General features: G+C 42.9%; 1 protein-coding gene across 4 annotated transcripts in view; it reads left to right on the top strand.

Annotated features, from left to right (window-relative positions):
• MSRB3 (methionine sulfoxide reductase B3) overlaps positions 1–8852 on the top strand; it is a 179374-nt gene extending 170522 nt beyond the window's left edge. For all 4 annotated transcript variants that reach the window (XM_070789357.1, XM_019960873.2, XM_019960874.2 and 1 more), the window contains one exon: positions 8612–8852. In XM_070789357.1, coding sequence (XP_070645458.1) covers positions 8612–8776 — 165 coding nt within the window. In that variant the 3' untranslated portion in view covers positions 8777–8852. The remainder of the gene's footprint in view (positions 1–8611) is intronic.
• The last annotated feature ends 6295 nt before the right edge of the window (positions 8853–15147 follow it).

The following is a 15147-nucleotide window of genomic DNA, read 5'->3' as shown; positions in this document are numbered from 1 at the left end:
GAGTAGATAATGTTTCTGTCTCTCTTACAGTGGAGGAAACTGAGGTACAAGAAGTGCAGTTACACTTGTATAAATATTCATAGATTGAACTGAGATTTGAGTGTGGGCATTTAGCTCCAGAGCTTTTTATGGTGCTCAAATGGATAGATAAGTAGATAGATACAAGCACCATAAAAAGTCATGTTGAAATAAGAAAAAAACAAATCCGATGATCCCCCAGCAGTTAGTTCAATTCAGTTCTGGATTCAATTGAATGTTTATTTTCATAACTTCCACAAAAGCAAATTGCAAACATCTACCCAGGAATCTAAAACATTTGACAAAAAAGTGAGATGGGATGGTACATAGTCATTTATAACTTAGGTACATAGTATTTAGTAAACCTCCCTTAAGGCTAATGGTTGTGGGTGTTTTTTTTTTTTTTTCCCTTTAGATTTTTAAGCTGCCTTAAAGGCTGTTGTATGACTGCTCCTTTTCTTTTCACTCAGAACCTATTTTCAAACATTGAGTTCTATGAAAATTATATGAAAAGGGACAGAAAAAGTGGGGCATAAGATAGTAACTTTCCTTCAGGGCCTACTCTCTGAAGTCTTTGTGACTAATTCTTAAAATTCACAGTTGGAATACACTTCCTCATTTCTCTGTGCCAGCCACTGAGGTGACATCAGTAGGAGTCAAGATAAGACCCTTAGGAAGGTGTCTTGCAGGGACCAAAGAGGAATGAAACCACAAACTGTGCCCAAATTAGGCAACACTCATAACAGACACCACACTAACCCGGGCATAGCTCTCAGCCCTTGGTTAAAGGCCTAGTGACTGTTACTGTTCTTTGGGTGCAGTTGGGTAAAGCACTGATACTCCTTTTCAGCCTCTTTTTCCACCACCTTTATTTCTCACGTAAGAAAGTGCATCTTGCTGACGATGCGTGATGTGTGTGTGGTCAGTTGTGTCCAACTCTATATGACCCCATAGATGGTAGCCAGGCTCCTCTGTCCATGGGATTGTCCCAGGCAAGAATACTGGAGTGGGTTACTATTTCCTCCTCCTGGGGATCTTCCAGACCCAGGGATCGAACTCATGTTTCTTTTGCTTCCTGCATTGGCAAGGGGATTCTTTACCACTGAGCCACCTGGAAAGCCCAGAAAGTGCTTGACCCTTTCTTAAATAAAAGTCTTAAATTTACAGAAAAGAGCAAGGGATATTTGTTCCGTTTCTTTCTTAAATGTGGAGAGAAAGGGAGGGAAATTTGTTCCATTAATGCATGTGCAAAAGTGCATGCTTTGGGAAGTAAGTGCCACATAGAAAATAATCAGGTTCCAGCCCCAAAGAATATGTTTGCTGGAATCTTCCCCATGTGGACAGAGTGGGCCTGTCTGCCCCACTTTGGGCTAATAGCTCACTAAGCCAAAAGTGTGTATCTTTCCTTTCAGTTTCTTTGTCTTTTAATTTGTGCTTGACACATAAATTTATTTTTCTTTTGTTTTACATTTTTCTTTAGTTTTCTCTTTTCTATTTTCTCATTCATCCTTTTTATCTTGACATGGTGGGGAGGGGGGCGGGGAACTGATTTAATGGTTTCCATACTAGAGAATGGAGAAGGCAATGGCAACCCACTCCAGTACTCTTGCCTGGAAACTCCCATGGACGGAGGTGCCTGGTAGGCTGCAGTCCATGGGATCGCTAAGGGTCGGACACGACTGAGCGACTTCACTTTCACTTTTCACTTTCATGCATTGGAGAAGGAAATGGCAACCTACTCCAGTGTTCTTGCCTGGAGAATCCCAGGGACGGCGGAGCCTGGTGGGCTGCTGTCTATGGGGTCGCACAAAGTCGGACACGACTGAAGCGACTTAGCAGCAGCAGCAGCATACTAGAGAAACTGCTTGTATTTTACTTCCTGGTTTCTCATCCTTAATACTGTTTTTCACTATCGGTTTATCTTCTTTTATCTTTTATTCTTTCAGTTTATGTAGTCTTCTACTTGCAACTTATCCCATTTTTTTTTTTTTAACTTTTGGATGTTGACATGGTAACTTATCTAATTTGCTTCTCCTCTTAATAAAACTCTTGTGTTTTGAGTTTACATGGCTTGTCATTTCTCTGGACTGAATTGCATCAAAGGAGTTTGTGTTATGACAAATCTGTTAGTTGTTTTCAGTAGCTTAGAGACATTTTCAGTTGGACATGTTATGTGGAATGCTTCTTTCTTTATGGTAAAGATGGAGCATCTAAACAAGAAGACCCTTTTACTGCCAACTTAACACCAATAAACTGAGCTTCTGTGGATAAAACCAGTAGATTCAACTTGCCTGCAAGGCAATATGGTGATTTTTTTGGTCTATGGGTCTCTAATTCTTGCTTTAGTACTTAGAATTCTTCTTCCTCTTCTCCTTTTTCTCCCCTCCCTCGTCCTCCTTACTCTTCCTCCCCTCTCCCTTCTTCATTGTTATATGAATCACACCATGCAGTTAAGCCTCATATTTGGGTGCATGCATGCATGTTAAGTTGCTTCAGTAGTGTCTGACTCTTGGCGACCCTATAGACTGTAGCCCGCCAGGTCCCTCTGTCCTTGGGATTCTCCAACCAAGAAAACTAGAGTGGGTTGCTGTGCCCTTCTCCAGGGGAGTCTTCCTGACCCAGGGATTGAACCTGGGTCTCCTGAATTACAGGTAGATTCTTTACCGTCTGAGCCAGCAGCTGCTGGTGCTGCTGCTAAGTCATTTCAGTCATGTCCGACTCTGTGCCACCCCATAGACGGCAGCCCACCAGGCTCCCCTAAAGCCCCCTATTTGGGTAGAAATGACAAACACATTGGGAGCCATGCCTCCCGCCTCTTTATACTACATTGTGGCTTTTCCATGTGTCCAGTGACATCTTAGGTTGTGATATTTTAGTAAAATTTTTATTGAGAAAATTAAGATTTATTCAGTACAGTAACCACTTTCCAGAGAAATAATACAGTCAGGTCCTTCTAAAAGAATCTCTGTGCTTCTCAGTGATTTTTTAGAAGGACCTGATCTTTAAGTTAACAACACAGAAAATAAGCAAGGGTAGTAGAGCTTCTTTATTTCCTTCATCAGGATTCCTGCTTCTGAAGGAAACTGGTTATCCTTTATATTCTGATGTTCATTGCAACTATACCTGTTCTGTTTCACCATTCTATCTTCTAAGTTAAGGAATTATACTCCACTTATCTCTTCCAAAGTGGAACTTTATCTTAAATCTGCCCACTTTGGGGTGGGCATAGGTAGGTATCTCCCCCCTGGCTGTAACAATTTCCTAACAATTCTCAGTTATAAAGAATTTTCCTCAATTTTATATAACTTACATTTTTAGCTAGTGATAAAAATATGTTGCTTCTAATCCAGTTTCACTGATGACTATCAATAATTGCTTGACAGCTTCTCCCTAAACCTCCAACCCCAGCCTGTTTAGCAACATTGTCAGGAATTTAAATTCAGTGGAAAGAGGTAAGATTTGCATGATATAAACTGTAGTTCAGCAAGATAAGTCCCTCCTGGAAATACTTGGGGAATTCTTCCTTCTTTAGATCGAATTTCTACATCTGCAGCAAATGGGAGACCAATAAATCACTGAACATTTTGTAATAATCTTTGAGGAAACCACCAGAACCCTGAGTTTACCCAAGCTGGACTCTGTTTATGACTGTAGCTATTACTGTTTGAATCTATAGTAGAGTCCCTTAGTTTGTTTTAGATCATTATTAATTTGTTCTAAGTCAGCCAAATCAACAGAAAGGTAAATATCCACCAACACAAAGTATTTTTCAAGAGTTGAGCAGTTTTGGGTAAAACTCCAAACCTTATTAATCTTTTGCAGATGACAACTCATATATTGCTGATGATTAAAGATACCCATGTGTTACAATAGGGTTTCAGACTCACAGCCCCCTCTCTTTTTCTTGATCTTTCAGTAAAATCATAATGCTAAACTGGTGACTTCACAATCCTTTCCTTGGCAAAAGATTAATATCACAAGCACAGAAGAAAAGAGCCCTACTTACGCACAAGTGTCTTCAATAACAGTGGGAGAAAACAGGATACTACTGGCAAAGTCAATTGCTTTTCTTCTTAAAACTCTTTTCTCCTTCCCATCCTGCCCCATGCACCCAAGTGTAAAAGCCCGGCTTTGAAACCACTTCATCTTGTAGATCAAACACTTAAGAGAAAATGACAACAATAAAGCCTAAAACATCCTAGGAATAGCTGGGAGAAAACCCTCTAAGACAGTTGGAAATACATCAGTGCAGAAATATGTAACTGGGTTCAATGTACTATTTGTGTTTCTTATGCACACAATTGAGAATTGCAGTCAGATTTTAAGGAATTATGTTAAATTTGATGCCCAATCACTTTTTTTGGATGTGGGGGGTGGGGTGGGCGTCCTTTCCTTTTGTTCTCTGCAGGTTCTTTAGTTGCCAGTTTTTCTGAGTGAGAGGCTTAGGTGATAAAGGATTCCTGTGGGAATTTAAAATTTTTCTTTTGAACAATGCTTATCTCATGCTTCCTCAGAATGAGAGCTAGAATATTCTGTCATAGTTTGTATTTTACCTATAAATGAAAGAAATACATAACTACCTTAAAACAACTTTCAAAATGCACGCCGAAGATTCTACCCTGAAATAAATCATTAACAGCAGGTTTCAGAGATTTCTTCATCGGGCAACCAGTTTGTTTCAGTTACAACCAGGTGTGCTGAGAGAGCCCAACACATTGCCAGTTGGCTGGGGCAGGGGAGGCAGAGCTCGCAGGCAGCTAAAGAAACAGTGCGTCACTGACAACTTTCATTCATCATCCCAGCCTTCCGCCAGGGGTAGAAGGTGGAAAGAATGGGCTCCATGTGCGTTCCCCTCAGGGAGGAGCCTTCAGGGTTTGTGCACTTTTAAAAGAAATTGAGTACTAGTCTTTTGGACTGCAAGGAGATCAAACCAATCAATCCTAAAGGAAATCAGTCCTGAATATTCATTGGAAGGACTGATGCTGAAGCTCCAATACTTTGGCCACCTGATGAGAAGATCCAACTCATTGGAAAAAACCCTGATGCTGGGAAAGATTGAAGGCAGAATGAAGAGGGGATGACAGAGGATGAAGATGTTTGGATGGCATCACTGACTCAATGGACATGAGTTTGAATAAGCTCCGGGAGTAGGTGATGGACAGGGAGGCCTGGCATGCTGCAGTCCATGGGGTCACAAAGAGTCAGACACGACTGAGCAACTGAATTGAGCTGAACATTTATGGGAGACTGAGTCTCCTCCCAGGAGACTGCTTCCTGGGAGGAAGCAGAAATGGTACCGTGTGGTTAGGCTTCTTCCAGACAAGTGGTCTTACAACTTTACAGGCAGCCAGATGGGCACGTGTGTGGTCAGTGGTAGTTCAGTTTCTAAGTCATGTCCAACTCTTATGACCCCATGGACTGTAGCCCGCCAAGCTCCTCTGTCTGTGGGATTTTCCCAGGCAAGAACACTGGAGTGGGTTGCCATTTCCTTCTCCAGGGGGTCTTCCCTACCCAGGGATCTAACCCAGGTTTCCTGCATTGCAGGCAGAGTCTTTACAAACAGCCACCAGGAAGGCTCATGTATGTGGTCGCACAGATATAAATGAACACCTTGCTCTTCCCTCCAGCTGGCTCAAACCGTAAAAAATCTGCCTGGAGTACAGGAGACCTGGGTTCAACCCCTGGGCTGGAAAGATCCTCTGGAGAAGGAAATGGTGACCCACTCCAGTATTCTTGCCTAGAGAATCCCATGGCTAGAGGAGCCTGGTGGGCTACAGTCCATGGGTTCCCAATAGTTGGACACGACTGAGCGACTAACACCACACTGTACTGCTCCTCCCTCACTTATGTGAGCCTGGAGTGAATCTTCCAGAACATCTTGTGCAAGCATGATGAAGCAATCACTCTTGTTTTTAGGGGACCCACATCTTTTCTGAGGATTTCCCTACCCCATCCCATCGCCAACCCATACAGTTGTTTGCGAATGATTTTTGTTGCCTTTTCCCAATTATAATTTCTCCTCCTCATCTCCCTCCCGTTTTCTCTTGCCTGGATTAGGGACATCTAGAATCTGTATTTTTCTTACTGTTTAACCAAAAGACTAGTGTCAGATTTAGCAACTGAAACTGCAGGCTGATAACGAACTCAAATCCAATAGATTAAATTACTCTAATTTGGGGGATGAATGACCTGGGCACTAAATACTACAAAATGGCTTTAAGTATACCGTTGCTATGCTTTATTTTTGAAGTAAGATAAATAGAACCATTCGCTAAATATGCTTGAGATGATTAATAAAGGTGCTATCATTTATTTTTGCCCAGATAACTGTATTCTCTCATTAAAAAAAAAAAAAATCTATCTGAGGCTTTTATGTGAAAACTCCACCTCTCAGATGCCAAGTGATCAAAGTGCTGGAGCTGCACGTGAGATCAGTAATTGTGCACACATACTGGTCGCCGAGAGCACCGGTTCCTGTTGGCCTGCACACTGACTGTTCTGGCAGGCAGAAATAGGTGCTTTCCTGTGTCCATTGGGTAAGCATATGTATTTTCACTGGTGCATCTTAGCTGCTGATGCCTGAAAATTTGGCCTCAATTGTTTATAGAAAGGAAAAGCAATCTGAGCTGTCAGCCTTGATATTACCTAAACCTGCATAAAATGTGGAAAAATAATGCAAGATTTGTTTTTTAGGCCTGTTTCATATTTTCCAGGCAATAGATCAAATCAGTTCAGGGTTCATTTTTAGTTCTTTAATAAGCTGACACAGTATGTTGGCAGTAAAATAAGAATGCACTTTTAACATGGAAGTGCCATAGAGTCGAAGTTGCTATTTGTGCTGTTTATTAATAATAGCGAGCCCTCGAGAATGGAGCTTAGTGCTTTCAGTGGGGAAACTGAGATTCTAGTCCTTTCCGTTGTAATAAGCACCGTCCTTCACTTCTCTCTCATCGTCTCCATTTGGTATGGAGGGACAGAAAACCCCATTCCCTTGTCAAGCCCTTCTTTCTTTCCCTGCAGTTTATAAGTGTTTTATACACCAAATGAGCACAGTGAAAAGAATTAATAAATCGTCTCTATGCCTCTTCTCGCATATTCTTCCCTAAATCTTGACTCCTCCATCTGCTGGAAATGTTCTCCCCTAGATCTGCTTCTTCACTTCCTCCAGGTTCTTATCCCAGAGTTGCCCTGGGAGAACTGCCGTTGACCACCTCACCTGGAGCGCCAGCTCCCAGTCTGACAGTCTGAATCACTTTCTCTCTGTCTTAGTTTCTGTGGGTTGGTTGGTTTGCTGTTTGTTTGCTCCTTAGTGTTTATTTCCACCTACTATGCTTACAGCTCCTTATTACCTTTGTGTTTTCTGTCTCTACCAGTGGAATGTAAGTTCCATGAGGCCACTGCCTGTACCTCTGGAGTCTGGGACAGTACCTGACATAAAGTGGGTGCTCCATAAATATTTGTGGAATGAATAAATGGGGATCACTTGCCCCAGGCTTTGATTTCTTTGTTACATGACAAACGATATGTTTTTGTAGCCTCTTTAAATGTGGCGTGCTAACGTCCTGGTGGGCTGCCGTCTATGGGGTCACACAGAGTCGGACACGACTGAAGCAGCTTAGCAGCAGCAACACCAATATCTCCATTCCCTTTACCCTGTCCCTGCTGAGAAGGATGGGAGGTAGTTAGTGTGACCTGTGCACTTGTCTCCTGGAGCTGCACTCAGCAGCAGACTGGTGAGCCAGCCTATTTGGAGACACTTTCTCTGGGCTGGATTTCTCCTAAGCGCCATCATAACCAACCATCCCTCCTTTTGCCTCTGTCTGGACTCTCCGCCTCTTCTCCTTCCCCTCTGGGGATAGTCAGTAGCATGGATTGAGCTCGACAGCTTGTTTCTTCTCCACATGATCCAGTTCGTGCAGGAAAGCAACCCGCCTGGTACCGACCTATCCGAGGCCAGAAAAAAGGATTGCAAGGACTAGTGACATTTCCATTCGCCACTCTGCAGTCCTGGCGACCATAACATAAATCTGTTGCGCCCTGCCATTGCTTTACTGGGTTCCAAGAACATCCAATGCTTTTCTGATGTTAAGTTTTACTGCCCATGAAAGCAAACAACACCTCCGTCATGGCCAGTTACACAGTATCTTTTACAGTGGACTTCTGCATACCTGAAACCCACCCATCCAAAGCCAAAAGGAATGCCGGGGGCGGGGGGCAGGTGGAGTGGGTGGGTGGGAGGGGGTGGAGATTTTATTCTGCCATGTTTCTTACAAGGGAACATCAAGGGTCAACTCAATTCATAAAATTACTGCAGTCATTTTTCAGCTGGCTGAGCGGCTTCACAGATCAAAAAATACAGTGGCTCCTAAATGATTTCTGATATGCACAATTCTAGTGTTTTTTATTCTCAGCATGTGGTGCAAAGCCTGCCAGAAACCATCTTTGTAGCTATTGACAGGCAGATTAGAAATCATCCACGATGGTTTCCATCATTTCTCTACAGGCCGGTCATCCATTTAAACCGCTGACTGCGAGTTCCCTCAAAGCCTGCGTTGTACACACTGCTGACCTACAGTTTGCTCTTCTGTTGCAGTGCGGTGCTCACCTTGGGCACATTTTCGACGATGGACCTCGTCCAACCGGCAAAAGATACTGCATAAACTCGGCATCCTTGTCTTTCAGCCCTGCAGAGAGCAGTGGCGCCCAGGGGGACAGCGCGGGGGGCAGCCCGGCCCCCGGTGACAAGACGGAGCTGTAGAGACGCAGCCGGAGGCGGCGACAGAAGAAACAAGTGTACTTAATGCACAGCTTATTAAAGCGAATCCCATAGCGTTTCTCTCAGATCTATTTTTTCAAAACTAGAAGGGCAGTTTTATGCTATTGGTATTTTTCTTCTTGCTTAAACAGAGGCCCTGGCCATCCATGCATTTTGCTGTTGACTAGATGGGGAACTGCAGATCTTGAGTGAACTCAGAGATAGCTTCGTGAACCTTCTTTACAAGCCACTTGGGTAGCATTTGGCATTATTTTCTTCGCCCACATAGCTTCCTTTGCTTTCTTTTATTTCCGCCCCCCCCCCCCCCCCCCCTCTTGCTTAAGAGGCAGAAGGTACTCGGTCTTCAGACAAGAAAATCAAGGTCTGCTCTGCAAAGCTGAGACCAGGGCTGAGGGGTGATGGGGATGTTGAGACCTGTGAGACACATGGCCTGGAGGCATTTGTGCAGATCCACCTAAGATAAGGATGGAGTGATGTCTTAGGAGACTTTTCAGCTTTGTGGAAAGTTTGAGCTAAGGTCGTTTATTCTCACTAAAAGGGTGTGAAGGTCTAAAGTCTTTCCTTATGTTAAATTGTTGCCAGATCTGAGGGGGCGCCCTGAGTGTTGTGGCAGAGAAGTAAACATTACCTCATGGTTAGGCCTTTATTTTTATTTTTTCCTTGAAAACATCAGAATGTAAGATAACTGTAAAATGTTGAGCCCCATTTTGTCCAAAGTTCACAAAAGAAGAATGCCTGCCATTGCCTTTTGTAAGTCTGTTCCTCCACACCTAATACCAGCTACAGCTGGAAGGGCATTTTGGTGAATTCCCCATGTAAAATAAAATATTGGGAACAACACACTTCATTAAGGCAACAGAATAAGAGCGAAAGCAGAGAAGGCTGAGGAGGAAGCCTGGGGGCTAGATGTCCAGAGCCCTGCAGAAGAGCTAACCACAGGTCACCAGCAGAGCCTGGCAGGGGCGGGGGTGGGGACCTTGTGCACAGGGCCAGGTGACCTCCTAGAGGATGTTGGGGCTTAAAACAGAAACAGCCGGGAGCTCACGTCCCACCCTTGACACTAATCTGCTGTGTGACAAGGGACAAGCTATTTGTTCAGCCTCTCCATGTCTATTCTTTATGTATAAATGCGGACTTAGAATATTTGTAAAATAATTGACACTCTCAGGGGAAAATTACTGTATTGCTGTACAATTAAGATCAGTGTTATAAAATTAAACTGATCTGGTTCTAATTGCCTCAAAGGCCGAAGCCCAGGCATTTGAAATGGAAAGAAGCAGAGAGGGGGTTGACTTAGCTGATTGGTATGGAAACAGTTGGGCCAAGAGCCAGAAATTTTTCTTTGTAGCAAGATGGCTGGTTTTACTCTAAGAAGCTTGGCTCGGCTCGGTTGCTGTATAACATTGAGTCTGGTGGGATGGATGTCATTGAGCACAGTAAGGTTTTTATGGCTCTGAGCAATGGTGATACGCACTGGTATTGCCGCCAGGTGTGAAGGTACAGTATATGACTGATATATATTGTGTTTGTAGCCTTAGTGCTAAGCCCAAAGTATAGCTTTTAAAAAATAATATTTTGTAAATTTTTGAAAGCTTATGAAAACTGACATCTTTCCTTATCAGCACCAAGACCAAAAATAAGAAACAGAAACACGTGACAATCTTAAAGAAATGAAGAGAAACTAAAATGAAAAGTTGTGATCAATCCAAGTGTCAGTGCGGTCATGCCCACATCCTTCTGTGTCTCCACATGCCACCTGGTGAGGCCCTGACCTCCTGTGATCTTCACTGTCACGCGGGCCACACCTTTGCCATTCCGGGCCCATCGTGCTCTTCCTCCCTCGGCTCCCAGATGTGGCACCTCAGGTCCTGGGGTCACTCTGGCGTTCACAGGTTTCACTCCCCTGAGACACTGAATTTAAAACCCTTGAAGCCTCAGCGTCTAGACTATCCTAGAAGTCTTTTCTGACCTCACAGGAAGAGTCCCAGCATTTCCCAGCAACCCAAGGACCCCTAAAGAAACAGGTCTCCCAGGAGATGTCTGTCCCTCATGTGGTCCCTCCTTTGGAGGCTCACACAGCACTTCTTGACTGGCTCCCTGCCTTACGTGGTGGCCTGCCCTGGGGTCTGCTGGACACAAGCCACAGTGTTGGGGTAGACAAGGAAGATAAACGAGAGGCTTCTCCCTCTCCACAGAGACTCTGGATTTTCATTGTTCCTCCAGTTTTATTGTAGGGCTTAACATTCCCCTCAAAAAGCTCATCTTCTAATGCTTGGTCTTTGTTTCAAGAAAAGCCAGTTTTCTTCTACCACATTTTCCAGCATCAACTTTAAGAAAAATGCAACCTCCATTGCAAAAAGAAAGTGGGGTGTATGCCTGTGGTTTAATTTCAGGTTGCTTTTGAGTTTAAGTGGTATCGAATTTCAGTATATTTCTGTCTTATGTTAAAGAAATATATTACTAAAATGTAAGTGAGCAATAATGTCAGCTGTCGAGCACTAGATTTATTTTTGCAGGATATGGAGTGCAATGAACTGAGTCAATATGGTGAGGTGTATGTGATCTGCAGGAGTTATACCATTTAACATAGGAAATGCATGGGACTTTCCCTCTCTGCACTCAGACCCTCCCTATACCATTAGGAGATGCAGGTTTCTTTGCTGATGTGCAAAAAAGTTATGTCCATACACTTAGGTAGAATGGATCTGAAGAAGGCAAAAATTCATATTGTACTAGGGGACATTTCTATGTGTTCAAACTTTTCACTTTATAGATAAATTTAAACTAAATGCAAATGACATAGCAATTTGAAAGTCTCCATGTTCATTGAATTGAATATGCCTTGCTTTAAAATACAGAATATGATGAAAGGGATTAGCATTTTTTCTGAGAGTCAAATACTACTTTTGCCTTAGACAGCTTTGTAATAATATTTCTCTAAGCAATTCAAAACTTTTGAAAAATGACATGAAATTTTCATTAAAAACCATTTTCCTATGTTTATTGTATATGGAAATTATTCAATAAAATTTCTTTATAAAAATGTTTTCCTCTCTGATTCCTAAGTGAAAGTGAAGTGAAAGTGAATTCGCTCAGTCGTGTCCGACTCTGATTCCTAAAGACTTCTCTTATTTTTATCATAGATGCATAGACCACCCATTGGAGCTTGCCACAGGCTGCTCTGTTTACCTTCTTACCCAGCTGATGTGTCTCTTTGTAGAGAGGGCCTTTATCTGGTGTGACCTTCATAAGCGGGCTCTGAGAGTAGGGTCTAGTCTGCTCTCCATACCTCAGGCCCCAAGAGAGGCCTCCTGGGATCCAAAAGGTTGGAGAGAAGGGAAACATTTACAGAATTATTCTGCCTTTACCTCACCTCTGCAGAATCTTCAGCGGCTTGTATGTATTTTTGTGCTTAAGACATGGACTCTGGAAAGTTGCATCACGATAACTCTATAGCTGAAAATGCAGGAATGACACCGTGTCGATGCCTGGGCTTCTGTTAAAGAAATTGACAGGAGACTTACCCTGTCATCAAGGACTGGTTTCCAGGGAGATATATTAGGGGTATTTCCCCACTGCTCACAGATGATTCACTTTTAAATATCTCTAACAGAAGAGTTTTAATATAGTATTATTTGTTATTAAAAGTTTTTAGTTTAATTTTTTGGTTCATTGTGTTGATTTGTTCATTTTGAGAGGAGAATTGAGGTGATGAGGACTTTTGTTTTTCAGCCAGTTCTTTAAGAGTCATACTCCTGGGATCCTAAAATTCACAGGCCAGCAATTTCATGTGGTGTACCTGAGAACAACACTTCTCAGGTGTGGTCCTGAGAAGTGTGGTCCCCAGATGACAGCATCAGCATCACCTGGGAACTTGCTATAAATCTGAGTTTTCAGGCTTTCTCCCGTGCTCACTGCATCAGAAATTCTGGTAGGGCCTTATCAATCTATGCGTTAGCAGCTGTCCTTGTTATTCTGGAGTTTGTTCAAGTTTAAGAACCACTGCCTTGGAACTTCCCATGAAAAAACATCATTTAGCATTAATTCTAAAGGCATTTCTATCTGACCCTCCAAAATGGCTTATTTTGTCATCACTGGTTATCTCCCTGTAGAAGTGGGTCACTTTTCCCAAAACTTCATGTCTTTCTGCTATTCCTGTTCTTCACTGCTCATCTGTCTTGTTCTGGAAGACTAACTGGTTCTCATCAATCAGCACCACCTTAGCTCTTGTTCACATATCTGAGTTAACCTTAGACTGCCCAGTGGTGCTCACCGCTGCCTCTTTAGAACATGGCAGGGTTCATCTCAGCAATTCCAAGAACTAGAGGACAGATGTCACTGCATAAATTTACATCATGACCGTTCCCACTTCTTTCATCATCACTTTTTTAATCCATTAGAGGAGATTTTTACTAAAGTGCCATATACCCAAATTGTGACTCCTTTTTATCAGAAAACTGCCGCTGTTATCCAGATCTTAACAATGAAATGATTTCTAGAAGATGCTGGTTAAAAAAAAAAGTCTTGGGACAGGCTTACAAGCATCCTGTAATGACATCTTACCAGTGTTTATTGTGTATTACATAAGTGATAGAAATTTAACCATTTTAATGTGAGACCTGAAGAAATGCCACATAAAAGAATCGTCTGGAAAGAACTCTTCCTATCCAATACCTCCCAGAGGCTAGCCTTGTCCTGGACCAACCTGGAAAGGGATTGGCCAAAGGTGATTATAGGTTCTAAACCAAGCTACTCTACAAATTCATCATGCAAGTAAGGGGCATTTATGGAACTATGATAGGATAAGGAGACTAGAGATTTAGGAACCAAATCAGATCCTCAGGCCTACCTGAGACTTACCCTAATTTTTAGATTGGTTTACGGAATCACACCATTGTCAAATTCTGGATGCTAGAGAACCTCATTTTTATTTCAAGGTTTGCAATTCCCCTCCCTGCAGGGTCACCACCACCACCATTCCCAGCAAACACACACACTCACCCTTACAATCCAGGCTGGTCAGGAACCAGACAGATTTTCAGGAATGAACAGCAGGACAAGTCAGTAATTTTTAAGTACTTACCTCAGCACTGTTCTGAAAAGGTAAGGGAGTAGAAAGGTGTCAAAATAACTAGAAAGCAAAGTAAGAGAATGTTGCGAAGGCAGGGCTATCAGTGATAATCCTATCAGCTGGAAATGCCTAGAGTCACTCACCTGGGCCCTAGTAAGTTTCCCACAGACATCTCCCTTTTCCAAACCTGGCCAGACCCTTGTGGTTCTTATTATGGTTACAAGACGCCCTCAGCAATAACCGCCTGGAAAGTTTGAAGCAAAAAGTGTATTATTTATGAGCCCTGGAGAATACCAGGCATGCCCCGGGACAGTAGAGAAAGAATGAGTGAGCACAACCTGGGGTTCTGCTTTTATATTGGATTGAGGGTGGAACCCTAGGGCTTCATGGGCTCACTCTTTACTGGTGAATTTAAAATGTAAGAGCTAGAATTTAAAGATGGGAAAAAAAAGAAAAAACAAGTGGCCCAAGTGGCCAGTTATCTAAATCAATCAGGATCTCTAGAGCAAAGGAGCCTGGGTCAGGGCAAGGGGAGGGAGATGACGGAAGGGGTGGGGAGGAAGAGTTCCCCTGTCCTGGCTCTTCAGTCATGTGACTGCCAAAATGTTTATTCAACCCAGCCCTCTTTGAAGTGGATGCCTTGGCAATGGAAGCTTAAATCAGACATTTACGTTGCAAAAGAAAAGCCAACTGTCAGCGCTTATATTACAACCTACCTCGTGATTCCAGGCATTCTAGTCAACGGTGAGGACATTAAAGGCCTAGGTAGCTGATATGCTAAAATTCAGGTGTAGGGCATGTTGTAAATAGAAATTGCACATGTAAATTGGATTATAGTAGCAAAAACTAGAATAATTATATAGGCAGTAGTGTGAAATCCTGTAGGTACCTGTTGCCCTAAACTTGAAAGGTCCAGTCCTGAAAATAGATCAGGGATCTCAGGAGCCCTGGAAATCTGTTCAAAGATTTGGTAAGATTGTGGAATATTTTAACATCTTGGGCCATCTGGTGTAAAAAAGTTTGAGCCTGTCCTGAGTTGGTGAAAGTGAAAGTCGCTCAGACACGTCTGACTCTTTGCAATCCCCTGGACTATAGTCCCTGGAATTCTCCAGGCCAGAATACTGGAGTGGGTAGCATAGCCCTTCTCCAGCAGATCTTCCCAGCCCAGGAATTGAACTGGGGTCTCCTGCATTGCAGGTGGATTCTTTACCAACTGAGCTATGAGAGAAGCCCTGAGTTGGTAGGTTGCTCCATATCTCATTGAACCAGTTCTCTGAGTCCT

The sequence above is a fragment of the Bos indicus genome, chromosome 5 (genome assembly GCF_029378745.1).
Source record: "Bos indicus isolate NIAB-ARS_2022 breed Sahiwal x Tharparkar chromosome 5, NIAB-ARS_B.indTharparkar_mat_pri_1.0, whole genome shotgun sequence".
Lineage (NCBI taxonomy): Eukaryota > Metazoa > Chordata > Mammalia > Artiodactyla > Bovidae > Bos > Bos indicus.
Note: the sequence above shows the minus strand (reverse complement) of the source record. Positions and strands in the feature narration are given on the sequence as shown.